The sequence below is a fragment of the Hippopotamus amphibius genome, chromosome 9 (assembly GCF_030028045.1).
Source record: "Hippopotamus amphibius kiboko isolate mHipAmp2 chromosome 9, mHipAmp2.hap2, whole genome shotgun sequence".
In the NCBI taxonomy this organism is placed as follows: Eukaryota; Metazoa; Chordata; class Mammalia; order Artiodactyla; family Hippopotamidae; genus Hippopotamus; species Hippopotamus amphibius.
Window position 1 is genome coordinate 89,399,716 of NC_080194.1, and position 16,165 is coordinate 89,415,880.

Consider the following 16,165-nt stretch of genomic DNA (forward strand, 5'->3'; position numbering starts at 1 on the left):
TTGCATCTGCTAATCCCAAACTCCCAATCTATCCCTCTCTCACCCCTCTGTCCCTTGGCAACTACCAGTCTATTCTCTATGTCTGTGATTCTGTTTATGTTTCATAGATAGGTTCATCAGTGTCATATTTTAGATTCCACATATAAATGATATCGTATGGTATTTGTCTTTCTCTTTCTAACTTCACTTAGTATGATAACCTCTAGCTGCATCCATATTGCTGCAAATGTGGCATTATTTCATTCTTTTTTATGGCTGAGTAGTATTCCATTGTATATATATGTATCACATCTTCTTTATCCATTCATCTCTCGATGAAGGTTGCTTCCATGGCTTGGCTATTGTGAACAGTGTTCCTATGAACACAGGGCTGCATGTATCTCTTTTGAGTTATAGTTTTGTCTGGATATAAGCCCAGGAGTGGGATTGCTGGAACATATGGTAATTCTATTTTTCTGAGGAACCTCCTTACTGTTTTCCACAGTGACGGCATCAACTTACATTCCCACCAAAAGTATAGGAGGGTTCTCTTTTCTCCACACCCTCTCCAGCACTTGTTATTTGTAGACTTTTTAATGACAGCCATTCTGGTACCTCACTGTAGTTTTGATTTTTATTTCTCTAATAATTAGTGATGTTGAGCACCTTTTTCATGTGCCTATTGGCTATATGTATTTCTTCTTTGAAGAAATGTCTATTTAGGCCTTCTGTCCTTTTTTTGATCGGGTTATTGTTTTGTTGTTGAGGTGTATGAGCTGTTTGCATATTTTGGAAATTAAGCCCTTGTCGGTCACATTGTTTGCAAATATTTTCTCCCATTCCCTAGGCTGTCTTTTCATTTTGTTTATGATTTCCTTTGCTGTGCAAGAGCTTGTAAGTTTGAATAGGTCCCATTTGTTTATTTTTGTTTTTATCCTCTTTCATTTCTTATTTGCATCCTTTTTTCTTCTTGGTGAATCTGGCTAAAGGTTTTTCAATTTTGTTTATCTTTTCAAAAAATACCTTTTGGTTTCATTAATCTTTTCTATTATTTTATCTCTAATTAACTTATTACCTCTCTGATCTTTATTATTTACTTCCTTTTACTAACTTTGGGCTTTGTGTGTTCTTCTTTTTCTAAATCTTTTAGGTGGTGGGTTAGGTTGTTATTTGATTTCTTGAGAAGGGCCTGTATCACTATGAACTTCTCTCTTAGAACTGCTTTTGCTGCACACCATATATTTTTGGAATGCTGTGTTTTCATTTTTGTTTGTCTTGAGGTATTTCCTAATTTCCTCTTTGATTTCATCATTCATCTATTGGTTTTTTAGTAGCATATTATTTAGTCTTTACCTGTTTGTTCTTTTCCTGTTTTTTCTTTCTGTAGCTGATTTCCAGTTTCATTCCATTGTGGTTGGATATAATGCTTGATATAATTCCTATGCTCTTAAATTTGTTGAGGCCTGTTTTGTAACCTAGCATGTGATCTATCCTGAAGAATGTCCCATATGCACTTCAAAGGAATGTGTATTCTGGTTTATTTTTGTTTTTTGTTTTTCTTTGGATGTAGTGTCCTGTAGATATCAATTAAGTCCAAGTGATCTTGTCATTTGAGACCTCTGTTGCCTTACTGATTTATTGTCTGGATGATATGTCCATTGATGACAGTGGGGTGTTAATGCCTCCTACTATAATTGTGTTGATCCCATTTTCATTGTATAATCTGTTGTACTGATTCCTTTATCCCTTCTCTGTCTTTCATTATAGCCTTTGTCTTAAAGACTACTTTGTCTGATATAAGTATTGCTACCCCCACTTTCTTGTCATTTCTGTTTGCATGAAATATCTTTTTCCATCCTATCACTTTCAGTCTCTGTGTGACTTTCACCCCAAAATGAGTCTCTTGTAGGCAGCATATTGAAGGATCTTGTTTTTTTTATCCAGTCAGCCACCCTATGTCTTTTGATCAGTGCATTTAGTCCACTGACATCTAAAGTAATTATTGATAGCTGTGTACTCACTGCCATTTTATTCCTTGTTTTGGTGTTGTTTTTATAGTCTTTGTTCATTTCCTCTTCTTTTTGGTTCTGCCATTGTGGTTTGATGATTTTCTTTTGTAGTATGCTTGAATTTCTTTCATTTAGGTTTTGCGTATCTATTGCAGGGTGTTGATTTGCGGTTACCATTGGGTTCATATATGTTGACCCATAATTATATCTACTTGCTTTAAACTGATAATCACAAGTTCAAACATTCTAAAAGATGTACCTTTTTTACTCCCCTCCCACACATTTTATGTTTTTGAGGTCACATTTTATAACTTCATGCTTATCCCTTTACTGTTGATTGCATTTTTAGTTGCTTTTACAATTTTTGTTTCTGGGTCTCCATTTCTTTATTCCTTTTACAATTTTTTAAAAGTGATCTTCAGTCCTTACTGTACATTTACCATTCCCATTGGGATTTTCCCTTTCCTGTAGATTCTTACTTCTTTTCCATTTAGAGAAGACCCTTAAACATTTCTTTGAGGGTAGGCTTAGTGTTGCTGAATTCTTTTAGTTTTTGCTTCTCTGAGAAATTATTTCTCTCTCCTTGTATTCTAAACGATAGTCTTGCTGGGTAGAGTATCCTAGCTTGCAGGTTTTTCCCCTTCAGGACTTTGAATGTATCATACCACTCCCTTCTAGCCTGCAAAGTTTCTGTAGAGAAATCCTAGTTGATAGCCTTACAGGGATTCCCTTGTGTATGCCTCTTTGTTTTTCTACTGCTGCCTTTAGATTTCTCTGTTTACGTTTAACTACATTTTGTCTTTTAATTATGATATGTCTTGGTGTGGGTCTGTTTGGGTTCATCTTGTTTTGGATCCTCTGTGCTTCCTGTATCTGGGTATCTATTTCTTTCTTTAGGTTTGAGAAGTTTTCAGTCATAATTTCTTCAAATACATGTTTGATCCCCTTCTCTCCTCTTTCTGGAACTCTTATAATATGAACACTGGCATATTTTATATTATCTCAAAGTTCTCATATGTTGCTTTCTTTTTCTTTTTTTTTCATTTGTCTTTCTCTCTGCTATTTTATTGGGTGATTTCCATTATTCTATCTTCTGGATCACTTATGCATTCTTCTATGTTATTCACTCTGCTATTCATGGCTTCTAGAGTGCTTTTTATCTCAGAAGTTCAATTATCTATTTTTTATTGTGTCTTCTATACATTCTAGTTCCATATTAAAATGATCTGTGCAGATTTTAGTTCCATATTAAAATGATCTGTGCTTAGATCAATTCACTTTCTTAATTCACTTAGCATGTTTATTACAAATTTTTGAATTCAATATCTGGTAGACTGATTATCTCTGTTTCACTATTTTTTTCAGGAGTTTTTCTCTTGCTCTTTTGAGAGTAATTACTCTGCCTTATCATTTTACTTAATGTTCTCTGTCTCTATGAATTAAGGTGAAACAGTTATCCATTGCAGCCTTGAGGGATGTTTTTACGTGGGAGTGTCCCAGTTTAGACTGTATATGCCCAGTGTCTCTGGTGTGAGGGCTGAATTTGATGTAAATGCCAGCCATGTTTTTTCTCAGGGTGTGCTAGCCACTATCACCTTGACAGAGGGTGTGGCTGGTGTTAGGGGAACTAGATGCTGTACAGGGTGTAAGGTGGGATTTCCTCTCTGCTCAGTGGCAGTCACCACTTTGTCAGGAGTTGGGGTGTGCTCTCAAGTTGCTGGAGCAGAATCCCTGACAGTCAGGCTCAAACTGGCTCTGTTCCTTTTAAGTATGTGTTTTGTTGGCAGGCCAGTACCCGCACACTCCTCACAAGTGGAGTCTAGGCTTCTGCAGCCTTTCTGTTTGTCACACTGGTTCTCCAAGCTACCAAAGAGGCTTGTTTTCTCTACATAGGACCCCAGAAGTGGGATGCCCAGTGTGTGGCTCAACCTGCTCACTCTCCAGGGTGAGTGTCCACCCATGCTATCTCCCTTTTCCTCTTAGTTCCCTTCTAGAGGCAGAGGTCTCAGCCTGATACTTTTCTTCCTGTCCTACCCAATTATGTGGGAATCTTTCTTGCAGCCTTGGTTGTATAGGAGTTTTTCTGACAGTTTCCAGTTAGTTTTCAGAGAGAATTTTTCCACATGTAGATATATTTTTCATGTGTTTTTAGGGGTAGGTGAGCTCCACATCCTCTTACTCCATCACCTTTATCCCCCTTTCCAATACAGCATTTGAAACGAACATAAAAAAGGCTATTTCTTATTCAAAAGTTAATTACCAAGGGTTGTACTTTGAAAGTGAAAAAAAATTAAGTCTTTGTAATGCTTTGCTGTGGGGAAGGGAAGAAGTCTTCAAGGTATTCTGAAAAAGGGGAGAAAGTACTCTCAAGTTTCACTCTAATACATGCCTTGAAAAATGCAACAACTATATTGCCAAATGGCAAATTAATGAAAATATAGTGTTAAATATGCAAGGCAACATGCTAAACCTTTCATTCTGCATTTACTTTAGGGAAAGCACATTAGTCTTTCTTCACTTTTGATTTTACTACATGACCAAACTTCTCTAAGCCTCACCTCTTAAGAATTAGCTTCAGGGAAGGGTGTGGAGAAAGACCATGTGCAACCCCATAAAAACAGCTCATTTTTAAACTGCTGCCAGACATACATGTTTTATAAGTTAGACCTCAGATAATCCTTTGATTAAGAAGTTTCTTGATTCTAAATGCACAATGCTGCCAGCAAGAAGAGCCTCAAGTTCCAAGTATGCAGATTTCATTCTTTTAGACTATAACCAACAGTAAGTCCCTTTTCAAAGTTACACTTTCTTCTACCTTAAAATTTTTCAAAGAGAAGAAAAATCCAATTAAGATGAACCAACATTTTACTCCATCAATTCTCTTTACTAAAATACTTGATCCCAATCTCAACAACCATTCATTCAAAACTCACTGAATGAGTGACTCCAGTGTGTCAGGCATTATGGGAGATGCAAAGATGAATATAAATACAAATAACTTGATACAAAGCAGGATGTCACAGTTCAGACAACAGAAGTAGCTGGGTAAACCTAGGAAAGCCCTGTGAAAGAGGCAGTATTTGAACCTAGGATGGGGAGGATTCTAATAGGGAGTTATAGGAGATAAACCACTCAAAACAATGGGAATGGCATGAACAAAGGAAGAGTACCAAGCCACATTTGGGAAATGCAGATTTGGAGGAGAGTCTGGTATCTTTACGTGAACAGTAGTAGATTAATGGAGAATGGTGAATTGGAAGCAAATTACGGCATACCTTAATAATTATTTGTACTTTCCTAAAAAGTGAATGACTAAATCCTTACTTTAGTAACACTAATCTGACTGAATACAGTAGGATGGAGAAAAGGAAGTGAATCAATGTGAAATCAACATGAAAGAAGGTTATGATTCTACTAAAATTGTCTAATGACATGATAAAAAACTGAACAAAGCAGTGGAGATGAAACCAAAGAGTAAGGGGTGAAAAATAATGTGATGGTAGAACCAATGAAACCTGGCAAATAGTTGACAACAGAGGACAAGAGAAAGGGAGAAGTCAAAGATAAATTTATGAAAATAAGACTAAGTAAGATGACCGTGCCATTAAAAGAATCAGGGAAATCAAGGGGAAGACTGATTTCCAGCCATAGTTAACAATGATAAATTCCAGATTGGCCATTTGGATTTGAAGGATAGTGAGAGTGAAAGTATTCAGCAAACAATTATAAACACGAGAGTGAAAACAGGAAGAAAGATCAGGGACAGAAACTTGGGTCATGTCTACATTTATAAGAAGAAAAATGAAATCAAGTACAGAGAAGACAAAAACCATTATAAAGAGAAAAGACACAGGTTGATGTAATATTATATACACCAAAGAAAGGGAATCAACATTGCCTAATGGCTCAAGAGGAAGGTAAGAACTGAGAAAAAATTCATAAATTTTCAAGTTGGATATTCTGATTCACCTTCCAGATAGTATGTGTTCAGAGGTCAGATTTTAAGAGGTTAAGAAGTGAGTGATTTATGAGGACACACAAGGCTCATGTTGTAGAATGCTCTTTACAAGGCTGAAGAAAAAAACAGAAAGAACAATAACTTGGTGGGAGTAAAAATCAAACCAAGGACTTTTGATTTTATGGATATGAGAAGCCAGAATTTTAAAAAAATATGAATTAAAAAAAATACACTCTGACTAGCCAAACCAGGATATTTCAAGTACTAACAATTCACTTCTGTTATGGACTGAATGTTTGTGTCACCCCCACAAAATTCATATGTTGAGTCCTAACCCTCAACATGATAGTATTTGGAGATGATGCCTTTGGAGGGAATTGGGGTTAAATAAGGTCATAAGAGAGAGGCCCTCATGCTGGGATTAGTATCCTTATGAGACACAAAGAGCTTGTTCTCTCTTTCCCTCTCTGTACATGCTTGCACCAAGGAAAAGACCATGTGAGCACAAAGCAAGAAGGTGGCTATCTTTAAACCAGGAGCAGAGCTCTCACCAGAACCTGACCTATGCTGGCAGCCTGATCTCATATTTCTAGTCTCCAAAACTGTGAGAAAATAAAATTCTGTTGTTTAAGCCAAGTCTCTGGTATTTTGTTATAGAAGCCCCAGCAGACTAAGACAGTTTCAAAAAAACATGACTTATTTTCTTGCACATAATACTATCAGCTAGAATCTCTTCATGACACCAAGACAGAAGTTAGGAAAAAGCTGTAGTCTAACTCAAAATTTCCTTGCTAAATCTCTCATATTCCTCAAACCCTTACAATATTTCCCCATTAAAATATTAGTAAGGAAAATAGAAAATTAAGTATCATTAAAATTGCAGATCAGGGACAGCTACATGTAAAAGAATGAAATTAGAACACTCCCTAACACCACACACAAAAATAAACTCAAAATGGATTAAAGACTTAAATGTAAAGCCAGATACTATAAAACTCCTAGAGGAAAACATAGGAAGAACACTCTTTGACATAAATCACAGCAAGATCTTTTTTGATCCACCTCCTAGTGTGATGGAAATAAAAACAAAAATAAATAAGTGGGACCTAATGAAACTTATAAGCTTACTATAAGCAAGACGAAAAGACAACCCTTAGAATGGGAGAAAATATTTGCAAATGAATCAACAGACAAAGGATTAATCTCCAAAATATACAAACAGTTCATGCAGCTCAATATCAAAAAAACAAACAACCCAATCAAAAAATGGGCAGAAGACCTAAATAGGCATTTCTCCAAAGAAGACATACGGATGGCCAAGAGGCACATGAAAAGCTGCTCAACATCACTAATTATTAGAGAAATGCAAATCAAAACTATAATGAGTTATCACCTCACACCGGTTAGATTGGGCATCAGCAGAAAATCTACAAACAGTAAATGCTGGAGAGGGTGTGGAGAAAGGGGCACTCTCTTGCACTGTTGGTGGGAATGTAAATTGATACAGCCACTATGGAGAACAGTATGGAGGTTCCTTGAAAAACTAAAAATAGAGCTACCATATGACCCAGCAATCCCACTACTGGGCATATACCCAGAGAACCCCATAATGCAAAAAGACACACGCACTCCAATGTTCACTACAGCACTATTTACAATAGCCAGGACATGGAAGCAACCTAAATGTTCATCAACAGATGAATGGATAAAGAAGATGTGGTACATATATACACTGGAATACTACTCAGCTGTAAAAAAGAATGAAACTGGGACATTTGTAGAGTCATGGATGGACCTAGAGACTATCATACAGAGTGAAGTGAGTCAGAAAGAGAAAAACAAATATCGTATATTAACACATATATGCGGAATACAGAAAAATGGTACAAATCAACTGGTTTGCAAGGCAGAAATAGAGACCCAGATGTAGAGAACAAACATATGGACACCAAGTTGGGAAAGCAGGGGGTGTTGGGGTGGGATGAATTGGGAGATCGGGATTGCCATACATACATTATTACTAATAAGAAAAAAATATTAAATTGTATGCTTTAAATATATGCAGCTTATTGTATGTCAATTGTATCTCAATAAAAGTTAAAAAAAATTTCAGATCAGAAAATATATCTGTACATGGTCAACAGACTCCAAAAGGTTCAGAGGGGAAAAGGAACAAATACTGACCTACTGCACTGGGCAGAAACTTAACAAAGATGTGAATACAAAACAAATATTTGGTTTCCTCTTAAAATGAGCAAAGTAAATCTATCTCACAAAATGGCTCTAAAAATGGTTACAAAAGTTTAAATAAATGACTTGTAAGTGAATGACTAGTATTTGTGTGAAGTATCCAGGTTAACGAAGTTAACCCCAACAGAAGACAATGTATAATCTCAAAAGTTAGAAGTGGGCTTGTTAAGAGACCCTACACTAAAGCAATGTCACCAGTTGCTATGATTCTACTCAATTTCCAGTATTTCCAAGCTTTCCATAACTCTCTAGAGTTTCCTTTTCACCCATGCTAACTGCACACAGTCTGAAGAAGTCTATTCGCACAGGTGATAAAATATTTGTAATGTCAAAGAGATTTAAGTTAGCATGCTGTGTTCTGATCAACTCATCCCTCTCAAAAGTGCTTTTTTGAGAACTCATGGCTCAGTTCCTTCCAAAAAAGGTATTTCAAGGGTTCTCAAGAAACAAACACAGAGAAGCCACACCTTACTTCCCCATTACCACTTAAAATGTTTCTATTACTACCAAGCCAATGGCATGTCTAAACTAGTGTTAATATTCCTATTGCTGGTAAGAAAAATATTAGTACACTATTTCTAGTCATAGATTCCTAAATTGTTAGTCTCATCCAAAGCAAACAGCAAGCTTTTGCATACACACCACACATCTAGGAAAATGGTGGGGGAGATGAAATTACAACATTGCAAAGGTTACTGGAAAAGAATGGTGCTATAAAGATAGTGTTCACATTCCTAAGGAGAGAATAAACTATAGGAAGTTCTTTATATAGAACGAAAAGACAAAATCTCAAGAACTTATGAGGCGTCAAATACTTTGGAAGGAAGAAAAAGCATGAACTTGACATGCCAAAGGGCATGGTACACATTTCCTTTTGAACTACTGTAAAAGGTTTAACTATACAGAAAAAGCACTGGTCACATAAATGCAAGTAAAGAACTATATGTATGTATCTAACACAGAAGCATTAACTGATTTATAACCAAACACAGGCCTCACAATACTAAATAGTATCTGATATTGCGTGTTGAAGTGTCAGGAGATATAAAGTGTCCTAAAAGAGAAAGGGGGCGTTTTCACATATTTTTCCTTTCATGTATGTATCAAATTAGGAAACAGCTGCACCTGGAGAAACTTCCACTTGATAGACTTTTGACTCTATTGGAGAAGACCTGGTTTTCCTGTGAGGCCAAATTTGGAATCTTCTTTAAAAAAAAAAAACTTCTCTTTCAGAGATTATTTTAAAAGTCTAGGTTCTAGGCAGTGCTTCTCTTATTTACTTTTCTCAAAACACTAATTAGATGCCAAAACAAGAAAAGGGGGCAGGTAAAACTATGCAAAGGAAAAGGAAAAGGAAAAATATGTCTGAAATTCATAAACACGGTTAATATTATCTTTGGAAGACAGGACTCAGCCTGGAAATACTAGTGTTTCAATCATCTGTTGTAAAACTTGACCATTCAGGTTAAACCTGCTCTTTGTGAAGATTATTTTTTAAAGGTGCCATTTTGAAATTTTCCCATTCAGAACAAGCTTTGGGGAAACTTATGAAAGGCAGAGACATTCTTCATGCTACAAAAATAAAATATTTAGGTTATTTTTGCTGTTGTAGATAATAAATTATACAAGAAGAGCACTTCCAGATGATGAGGCAATTAAAAATAAACAACAAAAAATAAAATAAAAATTCCACAGAACTGCTAACACATCTAAACTACACCAGTACTATATTTAGAGGAAAAGACTGGTAGCACTGATGAAATTCTACATGATCCAAACTCTGCAAAAGGGACATGGGAAGAAAATGCCAAGAATTCAAAGCTCATCCATGTTATTTGGAGAAACTTGACCCAAACTTATTAGAGACAATCACCTTCCTAACATAAACAAGATGAAAAAGAAGATGGGGAGTGTGCCTATTCTTACTCTACAATGTTAGTTTCTAGCAACCTTAAGTTTCCACATCACAGCCACATTAAAACCCCAGGCTCCCTTTCCCTGCAGTAGATCATGCCATGCAGAGCAGACACAAGACTGCAGTTTAAAAAAAAAAAGAAAGAAAGAAAAGAAACAGCATGAAGCAAGCTCCAAAGGTGCAAGGCTGAATTGGCTACATTAGCTTACCATATATCTCGGATCTACTCTCCTCTGAACTAGATTTTGTCTTCTTGGAGGAGCTATCTGCACAAGAGCGGGAGAAAAGGAGAGAGATATAGAAAATATGGAGACCAATGTAAGGGGAAAAATTCATGGGGGAAAAAAGAATGAATCATGATCAAGTTAAATCGTGCAAACACCAAGTATGAACATCACAGATGACAGCCCTCAGAATAGTCATGAATAGCACAAGTAATGACATATTTTAGATTTACTGAAGAAAAGACAGTGTAATAAAAATACGTTGAAACAAAACAACACATGAAAAGTCTACAAAATATATCATCTGACAACTGTAGAGATGACAAAAGCACTAAAAGCTGTAATAATCTCATCATGAAGCACTGAATTCCACTTTGCTAACCTGTCTTTGAAGATGGGCACATCACAGATGAACAATACAGAGTAAATCAATCTAACAAGACTACAGTGCTTCAATGAGCACAGGGCAGAAACCTGTGACCCTAATTATCAAGACAATAACTAATCATATAAATGAAAGCCTCTGAGTCCTATGACATCAAAATTAGGTGCCAGAAATAAAGAATTATTTCTTAATGGAGATCCAAGAAGTGACATATTACATATTTCAACCACCAAAGCCTCCTAAATTGATGACTGGCATTCCATTTTTAACCTACCACCCAAGATGCAGGTAATTCAGGAGCTATTCATTTCCCATTCTTCCCTTCATAGATAATATGTGTAATATTTTTCAAAATAAACTAGCAGTTTATACTAAAAGTATAAAAAAAATCTTAATAAGGTACAAAAAATACTTACTCTCTTAAAAATTAAAAAATTTTATTTCTAAGTGAAAATACCTAAAAATAGATACATTATATTTATGTATCTGAGACCTTAGCATTTACTTACTTTATTTTTTGTCATAGGAACATACAGGTCATAAAATAGTATAAGCACAAAGAATAAGTTTCAAATGACAAAAGCAAAATTATCAAGCAATTTTTATAAATTAAGTACTGAGTGAGTTTACAAGGGGAAAGCAAAAGCCTATATATTACAAGAAGGGTTCAACTTATATGTATAAAATTAAGAAAAGTCCACTAGCATGAAAACTCTAGAAAAGATCAACACTACCGAGGCTGAAAAACAGCTCTCTGAGTTTAGAATACTCTTTGAAGAAAAAGGGATTTCTATTCATTAATAGACAATTATTAATTTTAAATTACTTTTTGTAATACTCCAATTTATTGTGATCACACCTGAAGTTTTACATGACTACAGAATATGTAGTTGTTATAGCCTTGATTATAGCCTTGATTTTATAAACATATGACTGTTCACACCTAGGATTTCCCTTACTACTAAGTCCTTGGTCTGACCAAAATCTCTAATTATGATATAATAACTATTTCTATCATCATCATTTTAAAGTATAATAGAGTCTACAATGATGCTTCCACAGTGGAATCCACAGCGTTGAAAGTTAAAAATGCTGTATCCCTCCTGAGTGCAAAGGTTTTATATTATGTAATTGAAGAGGAAGGAGAGTCCTAAACAGATCAAACAGCTACTCCTGGGTGTTTCAGGTAGTTATGTAGCTTGAAGTGTATTATTTGAAACTTCACTACTCTCAATATTCTTTGGCAGAACAAAGTGCTTTACCTGTGGGGTCAAAATCATGTGATGTACTGCGCTCAACTTTCTGCTTCTTATCTGTTGGTGACTCTCGGTTCAAAATACTTCCATGCCTAAATTAAATAAAAGCAATTAAATATTTTATTACAAGAAAATCACTGGAATTAAAACAATTTAAAGATCCCAAATGTGTCTTACAAAAAGAAATCAAGAAATCAGTTTACCTTACACAGTCTAATAAACCTCTCTAATTTATATTTTTCAAGAAGTTTTAAAATTCAGTCTATGCTACGTTTAATACAGAGTCTACCTGATTTTTATAAAAAGTGCTTAAAAATAATGAGTGCTATTTAGTAACAAAGTCTATTTTATTCTGAGAAATAAGTGCTTAAAATTTTATAGTGGTTTTCACAGGTTAATCACTATTATTTCCATTTAACAGATAAGAAAACAGTACCTAAAAGTAATTAAACATATTCCCCAACCCTATGTATACTATGGTCAGGATCAAAATCACTGTGTAAATACAGCATGGATGAAAACAGTTTAAGAAAAAAATTTTAGGCAAGGCTCTCTTAAAGCCTGCCTACAGTTCTCACCACAGAAGTCTTTGCAAAACCCAGATGACATTAGAATTATTATTATTCCTATGACCTACACAATTACACTTGATCAGATAATGGCTGGGCAGCAAATAAGACCACTACTATAATACACACACTACTAATTAACTGAAATGCCAAGATTAGCACTGGTATCCTGGACTATGCCATCACTAAAAATGATAAACTACTATAACAATTAGGAATGACATACTACCTACATTTTAAATAATATTTATGACAAGATGAGAGAGAAAAGACACTGAAGAACAAGTATTGAGGAAGAGGCATTTAATCCAGGGAAATGAATAAATATGAAGATATAGATATAGGCACAGACATATTTGGACATTTTAGATTTTTTCCTTTACTGTCTTAGTTGCGGTAATTAAGACTGATCTAGTTTGTCAAAGCTCATTAACTAAAGGCAGTTACAGTTACCCAAGTGATAAAACACATCAAAAACTGGCAATCCATTTACACTCCCCAAGCTACTCACAACTAAAACCAGTCACAATAGATTTTAAAATTAAATCTCTTCATAGGGAGTGATCTTAAGTATCAATTTGAACAAACTTTTAAAATGCTTATATTAAAAACACTGGAAATGTTATCAAAATAATGCCGTGTTCCAGAAAAAATATGCAACACCTGCTATACTTTAAATCTGTAAAACATTTTGAAATTTTAAACTACTTAAATCCACATTTTTTTAAAACCACAAAAATGCACCATAATTTCAAAGGAACACTTCTAAGTAAAATTTAACCTTAAACATATGAAGTGCAACTGAACAACTTACCTTATAGGTTTTTTGAGGGGAAACCTGAAACAAAGAAAAAACAAAAAGAATAGATGTAGTTATTTCACTTGTAAAATTGTTTTTAAGCTCACTCATTCTACAAAACCAGAATAAGGGACTTAAATCTTATACTAATTTTCCCAAAGCAAGATTCAACCAACAGGTGGAGCTGGATACCATTTTTTAATATTTTAACTACTTTGTTAAATCTTAAATTGCAGGTGCATTTACCAGCAGCTAACCCTGAGCGTGGGTTTTCTTTTTAAAAATCGAAATAATAATAGCAATAGCTACATTTATTGAGGGCTTAGTAGATGCTAAACACTCTTCTAAACTGTTCACATGTATTATCTTTTAATCCTAAAAAAAAAGAAGATATTATTTCTATTTTACAGATTAAAAACACTTAAGTAAAGAGAAATATTTTACCATTAAAATATTATATTTAGTTTTCCTAGCAAGAAAAGTTCCTTCTTCACCTTTCTCCATCCAAAATATCTGGGTGCTGAATACTGCTCTATCGGGTGGTCTGTGTCTAACCGTTGATCATGATCAAATCATGATTCTCAATTATTTATATTTAGGTAATAACAGAAATCTAGAAAAAGTTACTATTGGAGTACTATCAGTTATTTAAAACATGTTCCAAAAGCAGAAAACAAAGGGTACTTTAAAATTTTTTTCAGTTCTGTAAGCTAAAAGAACTATAGCCTTTCCTCCTGGTTGTCTTTTTTAAAAGAACTATTACTAGAGGCTTCTTGATAAGAGTTTGAGGCTATACATAAATGCTAACCTAAGTCTAAAAGGGTGTTCTCAAACTTCCTCCCATTCCTCTTCTCATTTCTGCCCTTTTTAGAATTATCTCAACCTATAACATTTTATGTAAAGATTGTTTAGTCTAGGTAATAAAAACAGGGCTTATTAAGAATATCAGTAAATTTTTTTAAGGGTAGTAAGGGTAGTAAGAAAAAACATAAAACGATACTTGACTATTTTATTTGGCATGGAGGCAGTTTAGTTAAAAAAACCACCTTAGCCTAAATATAACTTTAATTACAATTCCTTTTAATTCCTACATAAATCAAAATTGATCCAAAGAAAAAGAGAATCTAAAAACTTCCCTAATAAGTGATAGCATATTAACTTACAACCAAGTTAGGGGTAACAAGGAAAGGGGGTTCTGGGATAACAGAGAGGACACTGCTCTAAAGAACATACTGATTACAAAAGATTACCAAATCTTCAGAAATAAGAGCTCCTAAGTAGCTCATCCTTACTTGTTGGGGGAGATGGGAGGGAATGGGATTTAAATTCATAGATGGACATAAAAATTGGCAGAAAAGAATTTCCAACTGAATTTCTGCAAAGGATAATACCTGCAGTTCGCAACCTTAGCCACTTGGCCTGACAGCCATTATAAAAACTCCTACCCCAAAACAATGCTGCTTGCGTCAGAAACTGCATCATCTAGGCAGATTCTGGTAAAGAAACCCGGAAGTCCCCAGACTACTGATTGTAAACCAGTTTCCTGAGCTGTTTTCTCTTACAAGGGAATGGAAAGGAAGTGAAAGAGGACAAAAATGGAATGAGAAGATGAAGAAGTATAACTTCTTCATCCCCACAGTACAACTGTTTGTCATGATTGACTTACTACATTCAAAAAGTAAAAAGAACTTTTCTCAAAAAAATCTTTATTTACCTTGCAATACTTTTTCTCTAGTCACCAAATTCCACTTTGAAGTATGTGGTAAAACAAATATGCATGTACATATGTATGTGCAGTTGCATATGTATGTAAGTAACAAAGCCAAGGGCCCTGCTGCCTATTTCATTCTTTCCTTTGCTCCAGCTAAGAAAATCACCAAGAGAATCCCATGGTTTTGTAAAATCCCTACCATCTGCTGGATATTGAGATGGAGAAGTAATCAGATAGCTGGAAGTAGAAAGCTAGAACCCCAAAGAAAAACTTGGGGCTAGAGTTGTAGATGTGAGTCACCAACCTACTGATGGTCATTGAAATTTAAAACAGCAGGTGAAGAGAAAAGACCAAGGATCAAATCCTGGGGAAAAGAAACCTAGCTTCTGAACACCTGAGAAAGGATGTGAGAGCCAATGAAGGAGATTAAGAAGACAAGTCAGGATAGAGAAAGAGCCATCCTAGGGACTAATAAAGAAGAGATAACCTATCCAACACTATAGAAAGGTAGGTCTAAAGGCTAAGATATGGCCATATTCTAAGCAACAGAGTAACTCAACACAAGAGAGATGAAACACTTCTGGTGTACAAAATTCCATATTTTCAAGTCCCTGTCCATTGTGCAGTAATCATAAAATTGTGAAAATCTCCTTTGGTTAGATATTTGAGTAGAACAGCTATATTTGAATGCTGACAAAATGTTAGATGTGCCCAATTAATCAAATCTGTTTGGATTCTGAAAATATCATATTGATCACTTGGACATTCAGCCAATGATGAACGTGCATATTTATATATGTGTATATGTATTTTGCTAGATATAAGACAAAGTCCAACTGCCAATATGAAGAACCATAATACATAAAGAAAAGGGTTATCAGGAACTTGGGCCACTTAGACAAGGTGACTAGATATCTGCCCCTATTTTTGATTACCTATACTAAGCATATTTGTATGCCAAAAATCCTAACCAAAGGCCTGAAATATCAGAATACATTCACTCACTTGACTCAGGATGCCTTTTCCTTGTTAGTTCTGAGATCTTGTATTAAGTCACTAGGTAGCAATATACATAGGCCTCCCCCAATTTTTTATTTTCACACTCCTCCC

The 16,165-nt window shown here is 35.0% G+C and overlaps 1 protein-coding gene across 5 annotated transcripts in view; it reads right to left on the minus strand.

The window, feature by feature from the left end:
- The window catches only part of ARHGEF12 (Rho guanine nucleotide exchange factor 12), a 135,480-nt gene that overhangs the window by 60,065 nt on the left and 59,250 nt on the right, over positions 1 to 16,165 (minus strand). For 2 of the 5 annotated variants that reach the window (XM_057696021.1, XM_057696019.1), the window contains exons 2-4: positions 13,360 to 13,383; positions 11,983 to 12,068; positions 10,321 to 10,377 (exon numbers count right to left, since the gene is read on the minus strand). The exons of 1 other annotated variant lie outside the window; for it this stretch is intronic. In XM_057696021.1, the coding sequence (XP_057552004.1) occupies positions 10,321 to 10,377; positions 11,983 to 12,068; positions 13,360 to 13,383 (167 nt within the window). The remainder of the gene's footprint in view (positions 1 to 10,320; positions 10,378 to 11,982; positions 12,069 to 13,359; positions 13,384 to 16,165) is intronic. 2 more of the 5 variants (XM_057696020.1, XM_057696022.1) reach the window with 1 other exon arrangement.